Source organism: Pristiophorus japonicus, chromosome X (assembly GCF_044704955.1).
Source record: "Pristiophorus japonicus isolate sPriJap1 chromosome X, sPriJap1.hap1, whole genome shotgun sequence".
NCBI classification, from domain to species: Eukaryota; Metazoa; Chordata; class Chondrichthyes; family Pristiophoridae; genus Pristiophorus; species Pristiophorus japonicus.
In genome coordinates this window covers 36,026,776-36,049,585 of record NC_092010.1, presented here as the reverse complement: position 1 = coordinate 36,049,585, position 22,810 = coordinate 36,026,776, and the positions used below count along the sequence as shown (strand labels likewise).

At 46.5% G+C, this 22,810-nt stretch overlaps 2 protein-coding genes across 4 annotated transcripts in view; one reads left to right on the top strand and one right to left on the bottom strand.

The window, feature by feature from the left end:
* The window catches only part of LOC139240874 (TRAF family member-associated NF-kappa-B activator), a 222,872-nt gene that overhangs the window by 80,522 nt on the left and 119,540 nt on the right, over nt 1-22,810 (top strand). The gene's annotated exons all lie outside the window — the stretch shown is intronic.
* The window catches only part of LOC139240872 (polypeptide N-acetylgalactosaminyltransferase 6-like), a 40,894-nt gene that overhangs the window by 11,180 nt on the left and 6,904 nt on the right, over nt 1-22,810 (bottom strand). The window contains exons 3-6 of the mRNA XM_070869374.1: nt 20,444-20,593; nt 16,912-17,146; nt 9,946-10,063; nt 5,515-5,715 (exon numbers count right to left, since the gene is read on the bottom strand). Coding sequence (XP_070725475.1) covers nt 5,515-5,715; nt 9,946-10,063; nt 16,912-17,146; nt 20,444-20,593 — 704 coding nt within the window. The remainder of the gene's footprint in view (nt 1-5,514; nt 5,716-9,945; nt 10,064-16,911; nt 17,147-20,443; nt 20,594-22,810) is intronic.

Here is a 22,810-nt window from a genome sequence, read left to right as displayed (position 1 = left end):
AGTGAAGTCAAGGTCACTCTGGACCTGCACCTTTTATTTCACAGCTCTGGAATGCTGCACTTGCCTGAGACCTCTGTTTATATACCTGCCTCTTGCAAGTGCACCCCTGGTGGTAAGGTATGCTGGTGGTTACAGGTCATATCTTATTACAGTCATGTATAGCATGTTAGGATACAGTTATATATGATAATGTAAGATACATGACATCACCCTCACCCAAGGTCTTATTGTCTTTATAGGTTCAGTCTCTCAGGTGGTCTATGCTTTCGCGTGGAGCGTCTGAGTTGTGGTTCAGTTGTTTGCCTTGGTGTCTGTTTTTCTTTGGGTGTGGTTGTTGGTATCTCGCCTGGGCTGTCTGTTTCGATTGGTGTGATTGTTGTTGACTCGCCTGGGCTGTCTGTTGGGATTGCCCTTTCCTCAGGTTGTTCCCTCTGTCTGTCCACCAGTGTGGTGCGAGTTCCACATTGTAGTCTGCCTCTGGTTCTGCAGTGTTGTTGGTAAATCTGCTTTTGACTTGGTCTACATGCCTCCAGCAGGTTTTGCCATTGTCCATTTGTACTACCAGTAGCCTCTTTCCTTCCTTGCCCGTTACTGTCCCTGCAAGCCATTTGGGACCTCTGCCATAGTTTAGTACAAACACTTTGTCCCCTATCTCATTCCATCTCCCCCTCGAATTTCTGTCATGGTACTCAGTCAGCTTACGGCGCTTTGCCTCAACGATTTCGTGCATGTCTGGGAGGATTAATGAGAGCCTTGTTTTTAAAGTCCTTTTCATCAACAGGTGCGCGGGAGGGATCCCAGTCAGCGAGTGCGGACGAGATCTGTATGCCAACCGCAGTCGCGACAGGCGACCCTGCAGTGTGGGACCTTGGATTTTAAGCATGCTTTGTTTAATGATTTGCACTGCTCTCTCCGCCTGGCCGTTGGAGGCCGGCTTGAACAGTGCCGTCTTGACGTGATTTATGCAGTGGTCAATTATAAAGTCTTGGAATTCTGCGCTGGTGAAGCACGGACCATTGTCACTGACCAATATGTCAGGGATTCCGTGCGTTGCAAACATGGTTGCGAGGCTCTCCACAGTGGTGGAGGTTGTGCTCGAGTTTAAAATGGTGCATTCGATCCACTTTGAAAATGCATCTACAACTACAAGGAACATTTTGCCCATGAATGGGCCCACATAGTCTATGTGCACCCGCGACCACGGTTTGGTAGGCCAGGGGCTCAGTGGAGCCTCCCTGGGGGCATTGCTGAGTTGGGCACAAATGGTGCACCTTCGGACGCAGAGCTCCAAGTCCGCGTCAATACCAGGCCACCAGACGTGGGATCTGGCTATGGCCTTCATGAGAACGATCCCGGGTGCTCGCGGTGGAGCTCGCGGACAAATGCCTCTCTGCCTCGCAGAGGCATGACTACTCGGCTGCCCCACATCAGGCAGTCTGCTTGTAGTGATAGCTCATGCATGCGCCTGTGAAAGGGTTTTAATTCCTCGGGGCAGGCATCGCGAGCCTCTGCCCAATCACCGGTTAGGACACATCTTTTTACTGAGGATAACGTGGGGTCACTGGCTGTCCAGGCTCTGATTTGGCGAGCCGTCATGGGCGAACCTGTGGACTCAAAGGCATTGATTGCCATGACTATCTCTCAGTCCTGTTCGTCAGACCCTTCCGTGGTCACCAGGGGTAGCCTGCTGAGCGCATCGGCACAGTTGTCTGTGCCTGTCTGTGCCTTATGGTATAGTCATAGGACGCCAGCATGAGTGCCCACCGTTGAATTCGCGCCGAGGCATTGGCGTTTATTGCCTTGCTCTCGGATAGGAGGGACGTGAGAGGCTTGTGGTCAGTTTCTAATGCGAACTTGGCCCCGAAAAGGTATTGGTGCATCTTTTTGACACCATACACGCACGCGAGCGCCTCCTTCTCTACCATTCCGTACCCGCGATCCGCCCGCGAAAGTGACCTGGAGGCATAAGCTATGGGTTGTAATTTGCCCGCACTATTGACATGTTGCAAAACGCACCCGACCCCATACGCTGACGCATCGCATGTGAGAACTAGCTTTTTACCTGGATCAAAGAAAGTCAAAACACTGTTAGAACACAGAAGGTTGCGTGCCTTATTGAAGGCGCGTTCCTGGGCGTCCCCCCAAAACCAATCGCACCCCTTCCTGAGTAGCACGTGGAGAGGCTCCAGCAGCGTGGTTAAGTTCTGCATAAAGTTCCCAAAGTAATGGAGTAGCCCGAAAAAGGCACGCAGTTCTGAGACATTCCGGGGCCTGGGTGCCAAGCGATTTGCTTCTGTTTTGGACTCTGTTGGGCGGATTCCATCAGCGGCAATCCTTCTGCCCAAAAATTCAACCTTGGGTGCGAGAAACAGGCACTTGGATTTCTTGCCTCGTAGGCCTACCCGATCCAACTGCTTTAGTACTTCCTCCAAATTACGGAGATGGGAGTCGGTGTCCCTGCCAGTGATAAGTATGTCGTCTTGAAATACAACCGTCCCCGGGATGGACTTGAGCAGACTCTCCATGTTGCGCTGGAATATGGCAGCTGCCGACCTGATGCCGAATGGGCATCGATTGTACATGAAAAGGCCTCGATGTGTGTTGATGGTGGTGAGTAGCTTGGATTCCTCGGTCAATTCTTGCGTCATATACGCAGATGTGAGGTCTAGTTTTGAGAAAAGTTTACCTCCAGCCAATGTGGCAAATAAGTCCTCCGCTCTGGGCAGCGGGTACTGGTCCTGTCGGGAGACTCTGTTTATGGTAGATTTGTAGTCCCCACAGATTCGTACGGATCCATCAAGCTTCATGACTGGGACGATGGGACTTGCCCAGTCGCTAAATTCCACAGATGATATAATGCCTTCCCGCAGAAGCCTGTCTAGTTACATAAAACATAAGAACATAAGAACATAAGACCCTTGTGAGTTTTGGTGTGTCTCTTTTATGCGGCCACAGTTGTTCAAATTGTTGAGCGCCCATGAGAGATTGACTCGCTCCCGTATCCAGCTCCATGTTGACAGATATCCCGTTGAGTAGGACCCTCATCATTATAGGAGGCGTCCTGTCGTAGGAGCAGCGGCCATTGATCGTGTTGACCCGCTGTACATCGGTGTCCCGGGTACTGTCCCCACCGTCTTCTGGTCCGCTTTCCGACCCATCCGATTCGTATACCAGTCGAGCTGCTGTTTTTTTTGCACATGCGGGCCAAATGCCCTGTATATTCACAGTTCCTGCAAACAGCCTGCTGAAATAGACATCCCCTTGACGAGTGCCCACCCCCACACCTCCAGCACAGACTGCTTGCAAAGAATGAGCTGCGTCTGGCTGATCTCTCTTGAGCTTCTCTCAGTTTGTAGTTGATTGCTCGCATTGTGGGTTGATGAGGTGTGAACGGCCGTTCCTGTGGCCCTTGATGGCTTCTGTTGCCACTGCCTGCTGTCGAAAACCTGTTCTCCCGGTTTTGTCTGTGTGTGGGGGTAGCAGCTTGTCTAATGCTGTGAACTCCTTGTTCCATTATTTCATTAGTTGTCGTACCTGCATTGTAAATCAACCTCGTTTCTTCTTCCCCTACCAAGAATGTCTGTGCAACCAGTGCTGCTGCCTCTAAGGTCAGGTTCTTGGTCTTTATGAGCTTTCGGAATATGCCTGCGTGGCCTATTCCTTCAATGAAAAAGTCTCTCAGCATTTCTCTCCTCAGTTCATCGGAGAACTCACATAAACTAGCCAACCTCCGAAGTTCCACCACGAAGTCGGGTATGCTCTGGCCCACACAGCGTCTGTAGTTGTAGAACCTGTGTCTGGCCATGTGTAGGCTGCTCACCGGCTTCAGGTGGTCTCTTACCAGTGTGCTCAATTCTTCAAACGACTTGCTTGCTGGTTTCTCGGGTGCCAACAGATCCTTCATTAAAGCGTATGTTTTCGAGCCACAGCTGGTCAAGAGATGGGCTCTTCTCTTGTCTGCCTTATCGTCGCCTAACCAGTCTTTGGTTACAAAGCTTTGCTGGAGCCTTTCTATAAAGTCCTCCCAATTGTCTCCCGCATTGTACTTTTCATCTGACCCGTTGTTCGCATTCTGTAATCCCATCCTCGTCGCCACTGTAAAGTCCTGTCCCCTCAGTACAGATTCACACGAGGCATGTAGTGAAGTCAAGGTCACTCTGGACCTGCACCTTTTATTTCACAGCTCTGGAATGCTGCACTTGCCTGAGACCTCTGTTTATATACCTGTCTCTTGCAAGTGCACCCCTGGTGGTAAGGTATGCTGGTGGTTACAGGTCATATCTTATTATAGTCATGTATAGCATGTTAGGATACAGTAATAATGTAAGATACATGACAGGCCCAGTCTGGCAGTTACATCCTTGGCCAGCTCGGTCAGTAGTGGTGCTACCAAGCCACTCTTGGTGATGGACATTGAAGTCCCCCACCCAGAGTCTATTCAGTGCCCTTGCTACTCTCAGTGCTTCTTCCAAGTGGTGTTCAACATGGGTTAGCTGAGGGAGGGCGGTAGGTGGTAATCAGCAGGAGGTTTCCTTGCCCATGCTTGACCTGAAGCCATGAGACTTCATGGGGTCCAGAGTCAATGTTGAGGACACCCAGGACCACTCCCTCCCCACTGTCTACCACTGTGCCGCCATCTTGGGTGGGTCTGTCCTGCCTGTGGGACAGGATATACCTAGGAATGGTGATGGAGGAAGAAAGTATCTTTTGAATATAGCAAAGTAGTTTCATTGGTTGATCAATAGATTGATGTGGGCTTGTGTGTTTGTATCTTCACAGACAAAAATGTCCCTTTTCATACATAACGTGGATCCCGTCTATCTCCATACTTAATATATACAATTGTACGCCGCATTGTTAATTGTATATTTGAACGTAATGTTACATTACATTTTTTTTTTTAAGTGAACAAAATCCTCAGGTTCAAACAATTCAGGGGTTCTTTCAGAATTGTGAGATCAAGGGACTATTGCTCACTCTGCTTTAACTGTTCGGTTGAATGCTATTGAAAGTGACCCCTGCTAAATTAGTTTTTCCTCAGGACTTTGATCAGTCAACCATCATGGTTCTATCTCTTCAGTAGTTATTCTTACAAAGGGTATTTGATGCATTATGGACTTTCTCGTATTTATGTTTAATATTGTAATTTAAGCCTTTGCTAAACTTTGTGCTTCATATCTTTTTTCATACTGTGAGTAAATACATTGCTGTAGTCTGTCAAATCTTATCTGTGTTTAATATGTACCGGCCTGAAGATGTCTAGCAGTATAATGCGAGACCATGTTAAATTCAATAAGTAGCTTGCTATAATTGAGGCAATGATTATCCCCTCGGGACACGCAACTCTGCTAAAGTTAGATTACAAGGGAAAAGACCGTGACTGGAACGCAGGGAATAGGATCTGCTCGCAGAGATCCCCGGTAAGCAAGCATTGGGAGAAGAAAAAAAAAATCAATTAAAAAAAAGACTATTTATACGATTTGAGAAATAAAGAACTGCAGTTGTGTCACCCACCTCCTGGGCCATCTTCTCCGCCTGCTGGTTCCTCCTGTAGAACAACTCCTTGTAGTGATCCATCCAGACCTCAGCCAGGCGTACTTGGTTGCGGGCAATTACCTGCACACCCTTCGGGAAGCTGTGAGGGCTCTTGTTACGGAACACGTGGCCGACCACAGAGCAAGGGATGATCTCCAACTGCCCACCACATTGCCAGACCTAAAACAAAGGTAGGCAACATGGCCGTTAGCCAATGCTGAACCGCAAAAGGCTTTCATTTCAGTACAGAATTTCCTTGATCAGACAAATACACCATTTTCAGTAACGTTGGTTTATTAACCCTTTGCATGCTGCAGTAAAATGTAGGAGGAAACATTTGAATTTCTTGAGGGAATGCCATGATCTGTATCCCTTAACAAAAATGGACCTCATTAAACAAGATTGTAGCCATCTAACATCCTGTTCAAATATATATTCTTGTTCAAATAGTGGTTGAAGACAGCACGATGAGGGAACTAACTGAGGAGTTACTGATTCAGGCAGGTTCAAGGAATGGAACCATCAGTACAGATACAGATTGTTAATGCACAGTGCTGCCACTATGTATCTTCAGTTTATTCATACTGCTAAGCTCATCCAAGTCAATGATGGCGTTGAGTACTCAAAATTTCAACTCTTCTCCAATTGTATTGTCCTTTACTCTCCCAGTCTACGCTCTCCCTTCCCTTCCCTTCCCTTCCCTTCCTCCCCGCCCCCATGCCTATATTGTTTCACTGAAAACTAGTCTCAGACTTTGGTGCCAGAATAAAGGAGCCAACTTTAGTATAACTGTCAGGAAACCTGTTCATCTCCTCCCATGCACCCTTCTCTCCCACCCCTCCAACAAAAAACACACGTTGAACATCCAGAAAATGGCCTCCCCTAGCTTACATTTGATCCTGATCCTGTTCCCATTGGACGTTTTAAAAACCTTCATTCTTCAGTTGTTTCCCATTTACAAAATCAACACAGGTGAGCAAGGCCATTTAACTCACCTTAATTTATCATCCAGAAAGAACCTACAGTCTCTCTCTTCCACCACCACCCAACCATCACACAGTCTCGACTATTTTGTAAATGAGAGAGAGAAAAAAAGAACAAGCTTGCATTTCTATAGCGCCTTTCACAGCCTCAGGCCGTCCCAAGTGCTTTACAGCCAATGAAGTACTTTTGAAGTGTAGTCATTGTTGTAATGTGGGCAATGCAGCAGCCAATTTGCACACAGCAAACACCCACTAACAGCAATGTGATAATGACCAGATAATCTGTTTTAGATGTTAATTGAGGGATAAATATTGGCCAGGACACCAGGTAGAACTCTCCTACTCTTCTTCAAGTAAGTACCGTGGGATCTTTTACGGCCACCCGAGGGGACAGACGGGGCCTTGGTTTAACGGTTCATCCGAAAGATGGCACCTCCGACAGTGCAGCGCTCCCTCAGCACTGCACTGGAGTGTCAGTCCACATGCTCAAGTCCTTGGAGTGTCATGAAAGACTTGATCCTTGCCTGTTCTACAGAATAGACACTGATCCAGCTCATCAACAGCCAATACAGGTTTCAAAAGCTGAAATACAGCAATGCAGTAGAGTTCAAAAAAATATTCTTTGGAGCAAAGAAGAATGACTTTAATGACACTGCACTACAGCGCCACCTTCTGGCAGGTCTTACCTCAGCTCCACAAACATCTAACCCTGAAGCACCAGTTCCAGCAATTAGTCCAGACTTTGCATGGAGTTTTACATGCTTAGAAACACTGCTGTTCAAAATGAATTATTTTTCAAATACAAAAATATAAAGTGCATGGCAGTGTTTACATAATAGTTTACTAAATTAAAAGCACATTCCATATTCCCAAGAAAGCTTGGAAAGAGAAAATCAGGTGATCAAGCCTACATTTGATCCTGATCCTGTTCCCACTGGACCTTTTAAAAACCTTCATTCTTCAGTTGTTTCCTATTTACAAAATCTACACAGGTGAGCAAGGCCATTTAACTCACCTGAATTTATCATCCAGAAAGAACCTACAGTCTCTCTCTTCCACCACCACCCAACCATCACACAGTCTCGACTATTTCATAAATGATAGGGAGAAAAAAAGAACAAGCTTGCATTTATATAACTCCTCCACAATCCAAGCAATGTTACTGCTAACATAGACGTCTCCCCCTTCTCCCCCACCCCAGCCAAGATCGCCATCCCCCTTCATAACCCCGATATATTAGTATCTGTGCAACTCTCAATCCCCATCTCAAAAAAGACATTCCTCCTCAGAATATCAATCGACACAGGATTACATGACTGTGCCTGATATTTTTCTCTTCTTTACATCTCCCCAAAGATAGAGCTTGGCCATTCAAATGACAATCCCCTTATAGTTCGTCTCTAAACAATTCTGGAAGCAGCACTGATTGAGGTCACCATAATTACCAGCAAACATTCCTGCACCGCCCCCCGCGCCCCCCCCCCCAAAAAAAAATGGACCTCAGGGCCACTCTCACTCAGTTAAATAACGTTTTGCTTGCTGGACTTAAAGTTGGATTAGGCGTGGTTGGTGGAGGGGTTGAAGCGGAGATGTTTCAAGAACTGGATGGGATAAACTGATCGGTGAAGAAACGGCTGGGATTGTGTTACCAAAACATAACACACCTTTAAAGTGCCCGAGAAACAATGGGAGAAAGAGAGTTTATATAGTGCCTTTAACACAGGAAAACATCTAAAAGGCACTTTTCAGAGGCGTAATCAGACAGAAATGGACACCAAGACAAAGAAGGAGATAGTAGGAAGGATGACCAATAACTTGGTCAAAAATGTCACTTTTAAAGAGGGCTTTCCAGAGCGTGGATCCTAGATGGCTACAAGAGGCCCGAGTCAGAGGAATACAAAGTGATAACTAGATTGAACAGTATTCTAACAAGCTAGCCTTCTGATCTGCCCGGATAACATCAGAGACTTAAAAATATATATATATAAATTAGTAATGGTTACATGTCCTATGACAGGCATTTATATAGCGCCTTTCGCGACCTCAGGATGTCCCAAAGCGCTTTACAGCCAATGAAGCACTTTTGAAATGTAGTCACTGTTGTAATGTAGGCAACAAAAGTCAATTTGCGCACAGCAAGCTCCCACAAACAGCAATGTGATAAGGACACCGGGGAAAACCCCCCTGCTCTTCTTTGAAATAGTGCCATGGGATCTTTTACACCCACCTGAGAAATCAGTTTAACGGCTCAGCAGAAAGATGGCACCTCCGACAGTGCAGCACTCCCTCAGCACTGCACTGGAGTGTTAGCCTAGATCATGAGCTCAAGTCCTGAAGTGGGATTTGAACCCACAACCTTCTGGACTCAGAGGCGAGAGTGAAACTACTGAGCCAAAGCTGACACTGTCAATTTTTGTCTTGATAATCTACCTGCATTCACTATAGATATTGAAAGCATGGTGACTACACTGCTAGGTTTAAAAAAAAAGATTTAATTTGAATATATTTATTGTTGGAGTCAAAATGCACCTTCCATAAACCAATAAAAGTCAATATCAGTCGAGGCTTGTGGCCACATTTCTCAGTATCAAATACAGTCACAGAATGGCAATAATTATTTTTTTTATGTACTTCTAAACTACACACCAAACTCAGAACAAGCACTAATATAGCCAGCGAATAAATTTGGGACCTTATGAATTTATATTAGATAGAAGATTTATATCCTCAGTTTTTTTTTCCAAAAAGAATTTAGGTACTGGGTATGAGAGCTGGCTTTTCAGCTTTGAGATCTGGGCTCGAATCCAACCCAGGTTGATCAAAGAAGTCTCCAAGAGTCATAAACTGAAATGAGTTTGACTCGAGGTCAAAAGGACATCCAGGTCAATCAGCTGCTTGATGGTAATATCAAAATTAGTCAGTAATTATAGTCTGCCAGTGCACTGCAAATATTTTTTATGCAAAAAAATCCAGAACACTAAATTTGATAAGGCAAAAACATGTAGTTCTTCTAATGAAGACTCAAACTTATGATTTCCATGGGTGCCTTTTAGGATTTCATTCTAACCATTCTTTCTGTGCCCAGGGAGGGCATCAGAGCCATGTCGGATTCTGCCCTCACCAAACATCCACACACTTTCCAGCAGAGTTCACTGGGTCGTGATTAAGAGTGGGAACATTGGCTGATTTTTTTCCCCCCCACTAATTAGCTCAGAAGCACCGAGGCCAATTGAGGTGTCTCAACTGGTGTCCTGGTGGAGATCAGCTAACGGAGCACACACCAGGAATTGATCCAGGGGCCTCCCTGGCCTGGCTTACTACTACAATTGGCAATGCCTCTGCATATTCGGCCACAAGGCCTCATTCATATTTAAAATCGATCAACATACACAGCCATGGCATTATAAACAGAAGCATTTGCGTTTACCCTGAATGACATTTCCACATTCTCTCCTCCCCATATTTCCATCTGGTTGTCGTATGTTCCAATCAGTTCAAAGTAAGCTTTGGAGATCGCAAAGAGGCCACCAGCAAACGTGGGAGTCCTGAAAATAAACTAAAAATCAAATGTATTGGCCGTAGAGAGATTGTATAGTTTAATTTTCTGCTGAATTGATGCTCACCCACATGACCAGCGAGACATTCTCTCTAAAAAGAGAAGACCCACAATATTGGTATTGTTTTCAAACAGCTGATAAATGTTACTTCACATGTAGCAAATTCACCATATTTATTGAGCAACGCAAGACTTGGGTGGCCATCAAAAGTCTGAATACATGCGGTGGGCCTGGAGCTTGAACCGCTGCAGTCCTTGTGGTGATGGCAGGCCCACAATGGATACTGTGGTGTTCTTAGAATCCCTATTGGCGCAATACAATGTTTTTCTGTTCTCAGCGACACTATTAGGTATAGAATTTTGAAATGTATGAAACCAGTTGTACGTTACCTTAAGTAATATAACCTCGAGGGTCCACGGACACAGGTGGCAGGAAGTTAAGACGGGCACATCTCCAAGACCTCAAACTCCTGTACACCCTGCCATGTCCCATGAAGCAGTAGTGTCGACAGCTCAAGACAAGTGCCCATCATAATTTCGTGCTCTCCCATGAGCTGACTCCTGAAGCAGTACTAGGATTTATACAGGAATGTCCACTGCTCAGGTGTCCAATTCTTCAGCCCTGACTGGAGCAAGATGACAGAACTGAGCAGCTGTAATACGGGTAGAAGCACAGTGGGAGAACCTCCAGACAGTTCTGAGCACAAAGAAAGCAAACCTCCCTTAGCTATTTATCAACTTTGGCAGAAGCAGCTGGAGAGAACATGGTCGTCGTAAGACGGCCTCCATTTTATTTCTAAGCTGCTTTCCTAGACCGATAATGCTGCATTCAAATTCCAGGTAAAAATCCCTTTGCATTTGAATAGGCCAAATAGATGTCCTTGATTTGAAACGAGAGAGAGACCATTTTCTGTCACTACAGAGTCGGCTTTGTGAAAACATTCAGCATTCCTGTTTCCTCCATTGGTTTTTGTTACACGTGGGCCTCAGTTTTCACAAAGGTACGGTCATGAAAATGATGATTCAGCCCAGATCAGTGTTTCAATTAAGTAAACTCAGGCAGACCCCATCCTTGAACACATTTATCTAAATATTACATAATTATTTTCACTGTAATTCAAACGAGCCGGTTGATGGACTCTCTCACCAGTGTTACAGATCAGTTAAATGATCAGAGACAATTATAAGTGAATCCCTTGTTTATATAGAAAGCAAAAGTGCTGTGCATCTTCAACATTCATCCAACTGATCTGGGTTTGGTTTTAAAAATGTACTCTTGTCTCAAAGTGAGTGCTCCTGTTCCTCTTTGCATACAGTGACATCCTCAAGCACTCCAGAATCAGGTATAGATTGGAGCTCCCTTTGCACTACCTTAACTGTGCACCTTGTCTCGAGCCTCAGAACAGCATCCATTACTGCCTCAGCCTGATATTTCCAATCCCCATTACTACAATCCCTGCCCGTAGACAAAGGATGCCCATTAGTATCCACTGGGATCTGCCAAGACTCACTTCTGGCTTGGATTTCAATTCTGGTTTCAGAGTTGTATGGAGTGTTCTACCCAGTGTTAGATCCAGCCAGGTGTCTAATGGCAGATCGACATGCCAATTGTACATCACAGAGGGGATCGAAACATTGTCCAAATCGAACAGCCCATCAAAACAATCTTAAAATAGATAGGCGCAATACTGACGTTGGACGATTGATGTCACCAATGCATTTGGTAAATTACACCACATCTGGGGCAGGCCAGTGGGCTAACTGGTTTCTTCACTTTGACTCTTCCAAATTCCCAACTGGACTCCTGATACTTGCACGTGGGAGTCTGGCTGGGCTTACGATTCCGAAGCTTAGATTTAATGGTCACGAATTGCCATAATCCCCAGCCATCTGGATTTTCAAAAAGGAAAGAACTCGTGAGGAAAGAACTGCGGTCAACAAAAACCTTTCGCGCCATGGTATCGGATATTGGGCCTGGACTTGCTGCAATGCCGCGTTTGACGACGCCCGCCGCACTCAGACATTTGCGCTCTCCGTTCATGTCGCACTATACTTACGCCGTAATTTGCTGGAATGTCAATCCATTTACAGCGTGGCGAGGTCAGTGATGCATCAGGGACCTCGTGCACGCTGCAGCCAATGGCTTACCCTGCAGACCAACCGCACGGCACTATAAAAAGCAGAGAACAGACGCCGTAACTCAGATTGAGGGGCAGCACTGAGAGGCAAGCGAGCTGCAACTTCTGAAATCATCTTTAAAAAGTTAATAACAATTTTTTAAAAAAACTTTACAAAAGGCTGAAAAAAGTCATTTTTAGTGTCTGCCCTTTCCTTTTCCCATAGAACGGTCGCAGGAAGATTTAAAAGAAAAGATCGCAAAACTTTTGTCCCCTGGGATCCATCCACCTTGCTCCCTCCCTGCTGAATAAGTCGTGGATGGTGGAATGGCAAAGGACAAAGGCGTTGCGAGCGCTTGCTCGGAGTTAAGGTGCAGGATCCTCAGTTGGGAATCGCCGACAATTAGCACATTTAGTGAGTGTTAACCCTTCCTGTTGATTAAAGGGACAGGCTCAAGTTGACATGTCAATAATACACCAGAGAGGGGATCAAAATAGTGTCCAAATCAAACAGCGCATCAAAACAATCTTAAACTAGATGGGCGCAATACAGTACTAATGTTGGACGATTGGCATTACCAGTGCATTTAATAAACCACACCATGACTAAGGGCAGACCATCAGTGTGCTAACTGGTTCCTCAGTAGCATGTGGGTCCCAGCGATAGCCCCCTGGACCCTGGGGAAGCCAGCAATCCAGTGGAAATTGATCAACCGGTCTCTTTGCTGGCCAGGGAATATTTCGCATTTAATAAAGTTGGATGCGCTGTGGTAGAGGGCATCGGTCACCTGTTGAACGCAGGTCCTGACAGCTCCTTGGCTGATGTTAAGGACTCCAGTGTCGGACTGGAAGGAGTGGGAGAAATAGAAATTGAAGGCCGTTATCACCTTCGTTGCCACTGACGAGGCCCTGTGGGAGTTAGACCATGGTTTCAGGTCTTGCTCCCTTGGTGTAATGCAGTGTGCGTGCACACAGCTCCTCTGGCAGTGTCTGAAGCAGCATGTGTTCCCTGTACACTCTCCGGGGCAAGGGCGGTGGGTGGAAGGACGGAGTAGAGAGATCAGGCTCTGGCGCCTCAAGTGTCGTGCCCGCCTCCCCTCCAGGTCACCCATGAATGGGTGGAACACCCAGTAGATAGGCCATTGCAATGCTTTCACCTTCCACGCATGTAGAAAGAGGTGGGGGGTCCTGCAATTAATTGCTTTTCGACACGAACAGGACTCTGGATGGCAAAACTGGCGAGAAAAGACCGTTAACGCCGAGGGAATTAGAAAAAGGAAGCTCTCAGAACAATTTCCAGACTGCTGGGCGGAGGCTCCCGCTTGAACGGTCCTGTTAGACTCCCAGGCCGAAAGTCACGCGAGGGCCAAAATTCACGTCAATAGCAGGCCACTCGCACCATGATTTTTTAGCCAGCTGCAGCACATAATTATTGCCGATCGTCTTTGACTGCAATGGTGGGCTGAGCCGCAAATACAAACTTTTATCAGTCGTCGGAGCGGCACAAATATCCCACCAAATTATGGTGCAACGCAACTCGTGGCATAACTCACCTACTCCATTATTTCCTGGAACTTTCACATATTAATAATAGCGCATGTTGTTAATGCATCATTACTCTGGTGCAATCTCCTGGAAAATTCAGGCCCACTGTGAAAATCTTCAGTGAACTAATAAAAGTGTTATTCCTGAAAACAAAAATGTAGGAAAAAACACCAACATACAGTGTCATGTTTGGTTGGCCTTCCAGGCATAAGAAATGACAGGAAGCAAAAGTGCATCCTAGCCTCAGAAACACAGGCAGGTTATGTGCAGTTGCCAGTATCAAGGCTTCTGGTCGAGTGGGCAGGCATCATAGCCAAGCTTGCCATAGACGTCACAAGGCCTCACGAACATGCTTGCCTCTCTGCCAGCTCCTGCAGTTGTCTGCTGGTCATTTTCCCCATTTGGGTCTTCCGATACACTGTCCCACCTAGTACCCACTGCATTGACACTTTCCAGTCAAAAATCCTCCTTGCACATCCCATTCCAAAACCACACAGCCTCTGCTTTTGTGTTTTCAGCTCGAATGTGTTCAATTGGAATCAAACTAAAAGTCAACTATTATGGGGAAAGACATCCTTTTTGGATTACATACAATTACAATAAAGACAGTTGTCTCGTAGCCAAGAGAGGAAAAATAGGTTATACACAAAAATATATAATTAAAATATTTAATACGAGGAAGAGACTGTGCTAGGGTGTAATTTCACCCTTAGCAACGTCATAGCTGCACTTCTTCGGTACAGTAATGATTCGGATAATTATAGTCTGTAGCCTATGGGTGGGAAGAAGTGTCAATACTCCATCTATTTCGTTAGAAACCATGAAAAATCCACAGAGGTTAAAAGTCAAGCAAGCTTTAACCACGTACCCACTGCAGGGGTCAAATTCTTGGCTACCTCAGCTGCCCTATTTAAGTGTGCATCGTGTAGATTCCCCATAATTTACAGTACCAGAGGTTAGGAGCATTTATGACCTTTCCCCTCCTTATTTTTGCCAATTTTCTCCTGTTTTGCTCTTTGGAAGGCACGGACTCTTTCCTGGACTATGGTTCAATGTGCCGGGATGGTTTCCCCCCCCCGCCCCCGGCCTACCCCACCACCTCCAGTACCTCGCCATTCTTCGTGCACGAGCCTAGACACAGTGTTGCCAGGCTATTCCACTACGAGGGATGACACAGCAAAGCTTGACACCATCATTACTTCACCACCATCCTGCCTGAGCTCAATAAATTCAGCAAGGACCAGGGATCGAAGGCAAGACTTTCTGGTCTGCAACGCTCAGCCATTGACTGCCCGAACTAGCCAAGACATTTGGAGGTTGCGGGGGGGGTGGGCGGAGGAGAAGAGAGAAAGAGCTCCGGAGTACATACGTTATATTTGCAAATGCAGTTTTGTATTAAATGGGTGTTAAGGAATGGGTAGCGATTGATGTAAACCACTCGGTGTGGATTCATCGGACTAGAATAAACAGGACATTCATAAAACACAATTGCTATTTGCAAGAGCTGTGGTGACTGAATAACTCCCAAGCACTGGTGTAGAGAGGGATTAACCAGCACCATTAACCTTGTGAGTGAGGGGATTAAGGTAGAGGAGCTTTACCCAGAGGACAGCACAGGCCTGTGGTTTAGAAGAGAAGAGAACGGTCAAAACGCGAGGAAACCATTAAAAGATGCCAGATGAAAATGGTGTAATGGTCAGGAAAAGCTACAAGGCCCTAGAAACAGTTGTGGAGGCGTGAGCTATTATTTCAAGAGGAAGTATGCTGAGCTGGCAAGTCACAAAACCCGAGACACTTAAGTTGTCAAAAAACAAACTTAAAAGAAATACCTCATCCTGGCTGGTCAGGGAAGGGGAATTTTTGTGTCACGGGGTGAGACAAAAGGGCATTGATTCCACTAAGCTAGCCACTAAAGTGTGGTTTCCTGTGTAACTGAAACATTCTTGAACAGGAACTATATTATTATATATATTAAAAAAAGCATCAATGGACCCCCAGTGGTACAATGGGTTGACACACTTCTGGGACCTGGGTTTGAATTCTGCTCGGTTACCAATCCCACTGTTGGGAACAAGACATTTGTTCTTCGGATATTGGCGCCACAGGCAAGGCAGGATTCATTGCCCATCCCTTCCATTGCTGCCCTGAGGCCATTAAGAGTCAACCACAGAGTGTGAGACTGGAGCCACATGTAGGCCAGACCAGACTTGATCAGCTCCGCTGGGCGGGCCACATTGTTCGCATGCCAGACACGAGACTCCCAAAGCAAGCGCTCTACTCGGAACTCCTTCACGGCAAGCGAGCCAAAGGTGAGCTGAGGAAACGTTACAAGGACACCCCCAAAGCCTCCCTGATAAAGTGCAACATCCCCACAGACACTTGGGAGTCCCTGGCCAAAGAACAGTCCACCCTAAGTGGAGGAAGTGCATCCGGGAGGGCGCTGAGCACCTCGAGTCTCGTCGCTGAGAGCATGCAGAAACCAAGCGCAGGCAGCGGAAGGAGCGTGCGGCAAACCAGTCCCACCCACCCCTTCCCTCAATGACCATCTGTCCCACCTGTGACAGGGACTATGGTTCTCGTATTGGACTGTTCAGCCACCTAAGGACTCATTTTAAGAGTGGAAGCAAGTCTTCCTGGATTCCGAGGGACTGCCTATGATGATGAGGCCAGGTTCCTGTCCAGTAATGAACCAGTTGTGCATTTAAAAAAAAAAACACAACTCAGTTGCCAACCCACAAATGACCAGATTTATTGAATTCAATTTCACAATTGCAAGAGTCCAACATGAAATGGGGTTAGGCAACTTCAACCCAGTTCCTTGTGGACACCTTCCCCACAGAGCAACTGATTAGCAATCTCGAGCCCAAGGAATTGCTAGGGTGACAACGCAAACAATTAGGCCAATCTTCTGATTTGGAGATTTTACTACACAACTGGATGTGCTAGAACTGGCCTAGGAATGCTTCACGTATGAAACACCTGTGAACTCATCCCTTTTTGGTGTGGAAGGTGGTCATCCTCGATACAAGGGACTGCCTGATACTGATACTTTCCCCCACAACCTCCCAGTCTCCTTTTAGGTAGTCAAAGCTTAGACATCACATTCCATTTCTCAGCCCTAGTCTTATGGAGCACAAAAATTCAATTAAAACCACTGAACACACAAGACACTCACTTGATGGGATAGGTTTCATCTTTTCTTCTTTCCAGCTCATGAGGTGGAATGGCCTCCCAGCCAAATGACAAACTCCAGTCAAAGTTCCCCCGGTTGTGCTGCCTCCCATACTGGACGGGTTTGGATACCTCAAAGGTATTGAGGTCAATGGTAGTGATGTCCGGGCTCACCACGGCAGTGTAATTTTCAGCTATTCTTCCCAGCAATGGTTCCAGCCAGCCATTGAAACACTCGCCTAAATATTTGAGAAAGAGTTTTTTTTTTAAAAAAGGCAGCATTTCTGCTAAATCTTAGTCAAAATAATTTTCCCTTCTCCCAATTTTTTACCTTCCCAAGGACAGTGGTTCAGCTTGTTGGAAGGCCAACAAGCCAAGCCACGGAGTGTTACAGATACAGGCGACTTGCTCCATCCAGTCCACTCTGCCATTTTTGTTAGCCACAGGAACTCTATCTACGTAACCCTAAACCCTTGCCACTGGACCAAGACCTAGCTCCGTCAAGCCCGTGTGGTGGCTGGTGTGCAACGGCCACCACACGTTAAAAGAATCCACGCACAGGCATCTTCCACCCTTCAGGATGTAGTTCGGGACCTAGAATGTCAGGTCCCTCATTGAAACACCTGTGAACTCATCCCTTTTTGGTGTGGAAGCAAGTCATCCTCGATACAAGGGACTGCCTGATACGGATACTTTTCTCCACAACCTCCCAGTCTCCTTTCAAAACACCTCAATAGTTTTTGCCCTTCTCAGACAGTTAGTTCCACATTTTCACCACCCGTCATCTTCAATTCTTCAGCCCTGGGTGACCTGGTCAGTGTCCAGTACTCCATTTGGTTTCTGTGCAGTTAGACCAGCTTCTTCATGAGGACACTACCACACCAGCCATTCCTTACTATCAACTCCCATCATATTCTGCTATTTGTACTATGACCCACATTGGCAGCAATGCCCTAGATCGGAGATTAGAAGGGAGAGGTGGCTCAGAGCACTTCTTGTGTGAAATGAATTAACCACCATTTAATTTAAAAAAATTAAACACAGTAATTGTTTGGTAACATTCATTTTTATAAAAAGGAGGTAAAATCCCTCGAGGGCTCAGTGGGCAAATGCACTATGTAGTATGCTGCTGAGCAGTACATGGTAGGAAGTTCCCCGGCTTTGATTCTTAATCTGTGCTGAGTTACTAAAGGGTGGATACAATTGGTCTTAATATTCCTAGATTTTTTTTGGGGGGGCGGGGCAGGAGTGGGGGGAGTGAAACAAAGCGTCAGGCAGGGTCCCCATTCAGGATTGCTAGCTGCTGCAAAGCTGAATGGCCTACTCCTGCAGCTATTTTCTATGTTTCTATGTTAACAAGTGTTCATCTGTTCAGCTTCAAAATACCAGCTGCCATTTACTTAAAACAAATTCAGAATTCAATTTCTATTTAAAAAAAAAACAGAACAGGCCATATTTCAGAGTAATTTTAGAATTAACTAAATTAAACTGGAATCTGGTTACATTTTCTCCCGCGTTTTGAAGAGGTTTTTGCACCTTCTCGAGGCCTTCCTGTGGCACAAACCAGTCCCTAACCAGCATGGTAGGCAGGCAACCTACTCCCAGGCCTTGGTGAATTGCTGCTTGGGAACTGGACAACTGGACAACCGGTCTTCCCAGGGGAGACTCCGCTCATCCCTCCCTCCCCTCATTGACATGTGACGGAGGTTAGGAATTTACCACATGGGTGAAGATTGGGGCCAACACCCCACCACACAATTAAACTCAGCCTTCGGGGGAAAAGTCTCGTTGGCACTGCTGATTTTGGGGAGGGAGTCAAGAAAGAAAAATAACTTATATTTACATAGCGCCTTTCACAACCTCAAGACATCCTAAAGTGCTTCACAAGAAGTTTCCAACCTGTTGCCTTATCCTGAAGGATATGCAAGGTGTGATTTTTGTGTGGGCTAAGGAGGAAATGTAGTTAAAAGCTGAAATACATCATCCTACAGATATCTTCATGTGGAAAATCAAGACTCAATTACACAGACTCCACCTCTAACTTGTTCTTTCCCACGACTCAAATCCGTGGAACTCCTTGTCGCACCTTCCCCCTACAATCTATAGACTTTCAAAACCTAGAAAACCAAGCTTGGCATCACCTCATTTTTTTCTCCTACTCTTTCCAACCTTGGTAGTGTCCTGAACCACCAGCCTGGACCCTGCATCTTGTTTTCTCCATTAAAATGGTTATACCCAGATGAATAGATTTCAATCTTTATTTAAAGAGAGCACCTGGAAAAAGTAGCAGGATATTAGGTTTCCATCTATCATTCCTTGCTGCTCCACTCACCAGTACTGGTAAGGAAGTCCTCAGCTCTTGCCAGTTGGCTCCTGTAGTTGCAGAGATTTATCTGGCATTAGCTGATTTGCAATTGCGGAATGGCTTTCATATAAATCTGGGAACAAACAGCTAATCCCAGACCTAGTGGGACCACAGCATGGTATCTTCCTTACCCTCCCTTCAGTTGCCCATTGACTAGTGTGCCATCTTCAGTTGTCCTGACTGACAGCTTGTGCTTCCTGCCCGCCACAAAATGTTCCTTTTTAGTGTTGACCATGCTGCTTCTACCTAAAATTTACTTCCAGCTTTTTGCTGTTAAAACACAAATGTATACTTAGAATGTATTCAAACTTTGATATGAAAATCTCTCTCACTGGTATTCAATTGTGTCACTTCCCGAACTCTGTCCTTCTTTGCCTCGTATTCCTGCCTAGCCTGACGAAGATCGGAAGAGTCATTTCAAGCTTTACGGGAATCGTTTGGCAAGTTAGGGCAGCAGAGGGATGAACTTCAATGGGCCAAATGGCCTTTCTTCATCCTGAACTTTTCTTACGACCCCTGGCCTAATCTGTTAATAGCAAAGTGTCAACTTGGCTCAGTTGGTAGCACTCTCACTTCCGAGTCAGAAGTTGGTGGGTTCAAGGCCCATTCCAGGACTCTCCGATATAACCGAGGCAGACAGTTTAGTGCAGTACTGAGGGAGTGCTGCTTTCTTGAAGGTGCAGTCTTTTAGATGAGACATTAAATCTATTCAGGAGACGCTGAAGTTCCTGTGGCACTAGTCAAAGAGCAGCAGGGGGATCAACCTGGTGTCCTGGGGACAATATCAACTCCTCAACCAACACTAAAACAGATTATCTGGTCATTCATCACATTGCTGTTTGCTGCGTGCAAATTGGATGCCACTTTTGCGTACAACACAGTGACTACACTTTAAATAGTATCCACTGGTTGTGATGTGCTTTGGTTCATCCTGTGGATGTGAATGGTCCAATATAAATAAAAGTTCTTGAAAAAAAAATGCACACACAAACACTGCATTCAACTGGAACAAAAATCGTTTTTTTTTAAAAAAAGGCATAATTTTTAGCCATAAAACAATTTCCAAAGGGTTTCCATTCATTTCATAGTTTCTCGGGACAGAATAACCTGGTAACGTATAATTGGGCGATTGCCCATTTGACATTTAGGAGGAGCGCGTGACTATACTTACAGTGAGCATCAAGAAAGGTTAGCACTTCTCCAGTGGCCATATGAGCACCCAGGAGCCTTGCAGTTATTAACCCTGTCCTCTCCACCTGTCGGACAACCTTCACTATCCGGAACTGCTTCACATATTCATCCAGTTGTTCTTTTAAATAGTCTGGAAAAATCAGAATTCGTTACATTCGAATGATTTACGACAGGACAATTTTATTCATGTTACAAAGCTGCAGCTTACAACATTGCCTAGTTCTGGGGTGGGTGTAAGCATCCCAATGAAAATAAAGAGTGGCTGGCAGATCATTACATGGGCCCGAAATTGGTGGACATACCGCCCAAAATCGTAAAATTGATCGAAAAATACCAACATACCGCCCGGCGGAAAATTCATCAGCGACATACCGCCGGGCGATATGCATACCGTCTGCCCATGCAGACCGCCGACATACCGCCCAAAATTGACAAATTGATGACTTACCGCTGACCCTGCAGACCGCCATGGAAAAAGGGGTTTTAAGTCAATCTTCAGTCGGTGGTGTCATGTATTCAACTATCATTGTAACCCATGTATAAGCTGACCCAAGTTGTACACCTTGAGAACACTGACCACAAGGGGGTGAACTTGTGGGAGACACTCCTAACCTGGACTTTCAGGTATAAAAGGGGAAACTCCACCCACCTTCATCACTTGAGGTCTTGGTAATAAAGGTAACTGGTCACAGAGTGACCTTCTCTCAAGTATGGGCCTCGTGTGCATTTATACTGTATAGTAAGGATATATCAGGCAGTATGCATCTTCACCTGTGAAATTTAAAAAAAAAATCTGTCACCCACCCCCCAGAGCGAGGTCACCCCCACTCCCCCGCACTAGAGCGAACTGTCTCCCTCCTGTTCCTCCCACCCCCCGAGCGATCTGTCCCCTCCGTCACTTCCCCCCCCCCCCCCCGAGCGATCTGTCCCCCCCGTCCCTTCCCCCCCCCCCCCAGAGCGATCTGTTCCACCCCGAGTGATCTGTCCCCCCTGTCCTCTTTCCCTTCCCCCCCCCCCCCCCCCCCGAGCGATCTGTCCCCCCCGTCCCTCCACCCACCCCCCCCCCCAGAGCGATCTGCCCCCCACCCCCCCCCCCGAGCGATCTGTCGCCCCCCGGTCCCTTCCCCCCCACAGAGCGATCTGTCGCCCCCGCCCCCCCAAGTAGCAATTTCCCCCCCCCCCCCAAATAGCGATCTCACCCAAAGAAGCGATCTTCCCTCTCCCCCCCCCCCCCCCCGCCAACCGCACCCCCAGTCCCCCGCCAAACCCCCCGCTCCCTGCACCCGCCAAGTAGCGATCCACCCCCCCGCCCCCCACATGCCTGCACAGCGCTCTCAGGCCGGCAGTCTCTGTCGATTGTGATCTGTGTCTCTCGGGGGGGGCAGAGCTTCACAGCAGCATGTGCCTGTGCAGAACTCGGGAGCCGAAGATTCCTGAGTGAAAGGGACTCACCGCCCGCACACCGCCGGCTGCACTCCACTCGGCATACCGCCGAGAACAAACTGATGAAAATCATACACTCCGCCCCAATGATACCCGGTGGTATGAGACAACATACCACCTGCATACCGCCGAGAAATGGACGGACGACCAATTTCGGTCCCGTGTGTACACAGCCACTGTTTGATTGCGGGTACTTCGACGTACAATAGTGATCAGGTACATACGGAGATGAGAGAAAGAGGGTGTCAATTGTCACCACAACATCATAACCAAGCAATGCGATACATTGACATGATTTTTAATGATTCCTCTGTATGTTTGCAACCAAAACAAGTCTTGCCAGTTCCTTCACTGGCCCAGTGGGTAAAGGCACCACCTGAACCATACGGACCCGAACTTCCCAGATCCACGCCCTGCTCTGTGCTATGAGCCGATCTTAACCCAGTGCAATAGTTGGGGTGCAGCAATTGGCCTCAGCATCCCTGAGCTAGGTGGGGGGGTGGGGGAAAGAGAAAGTAAATTCCTGCTCCTGATCACCATACAACAACCCTTATTGGAATGTGCACTTATACTGACGTTGGGACAGAACAGCTCGGCTGTGATGCTGTCCACTGTAGAATAGCCCATCAACACTCATCGTCTAGCCTCACACAGGAAGACACGATACCCAGGGGAACCCAGGGCCTGTTAAACTGTAGCACAATAATAGTCGGCACTTTCAGCGGATGGTGGAGTTTGTTGGACATTTTAATTAAGACTACTCCTTTAAGTATATTTTTGCTATGAAAATAGTGATGATTAAGTGCAATCTGGTCAAAATGTGCAAGTAATTTGTAAATTAGCCACTTATAAAAACGTAATAAGTGTTGAACATATCTAATTCTCCAACTAGCACCATCGTTCT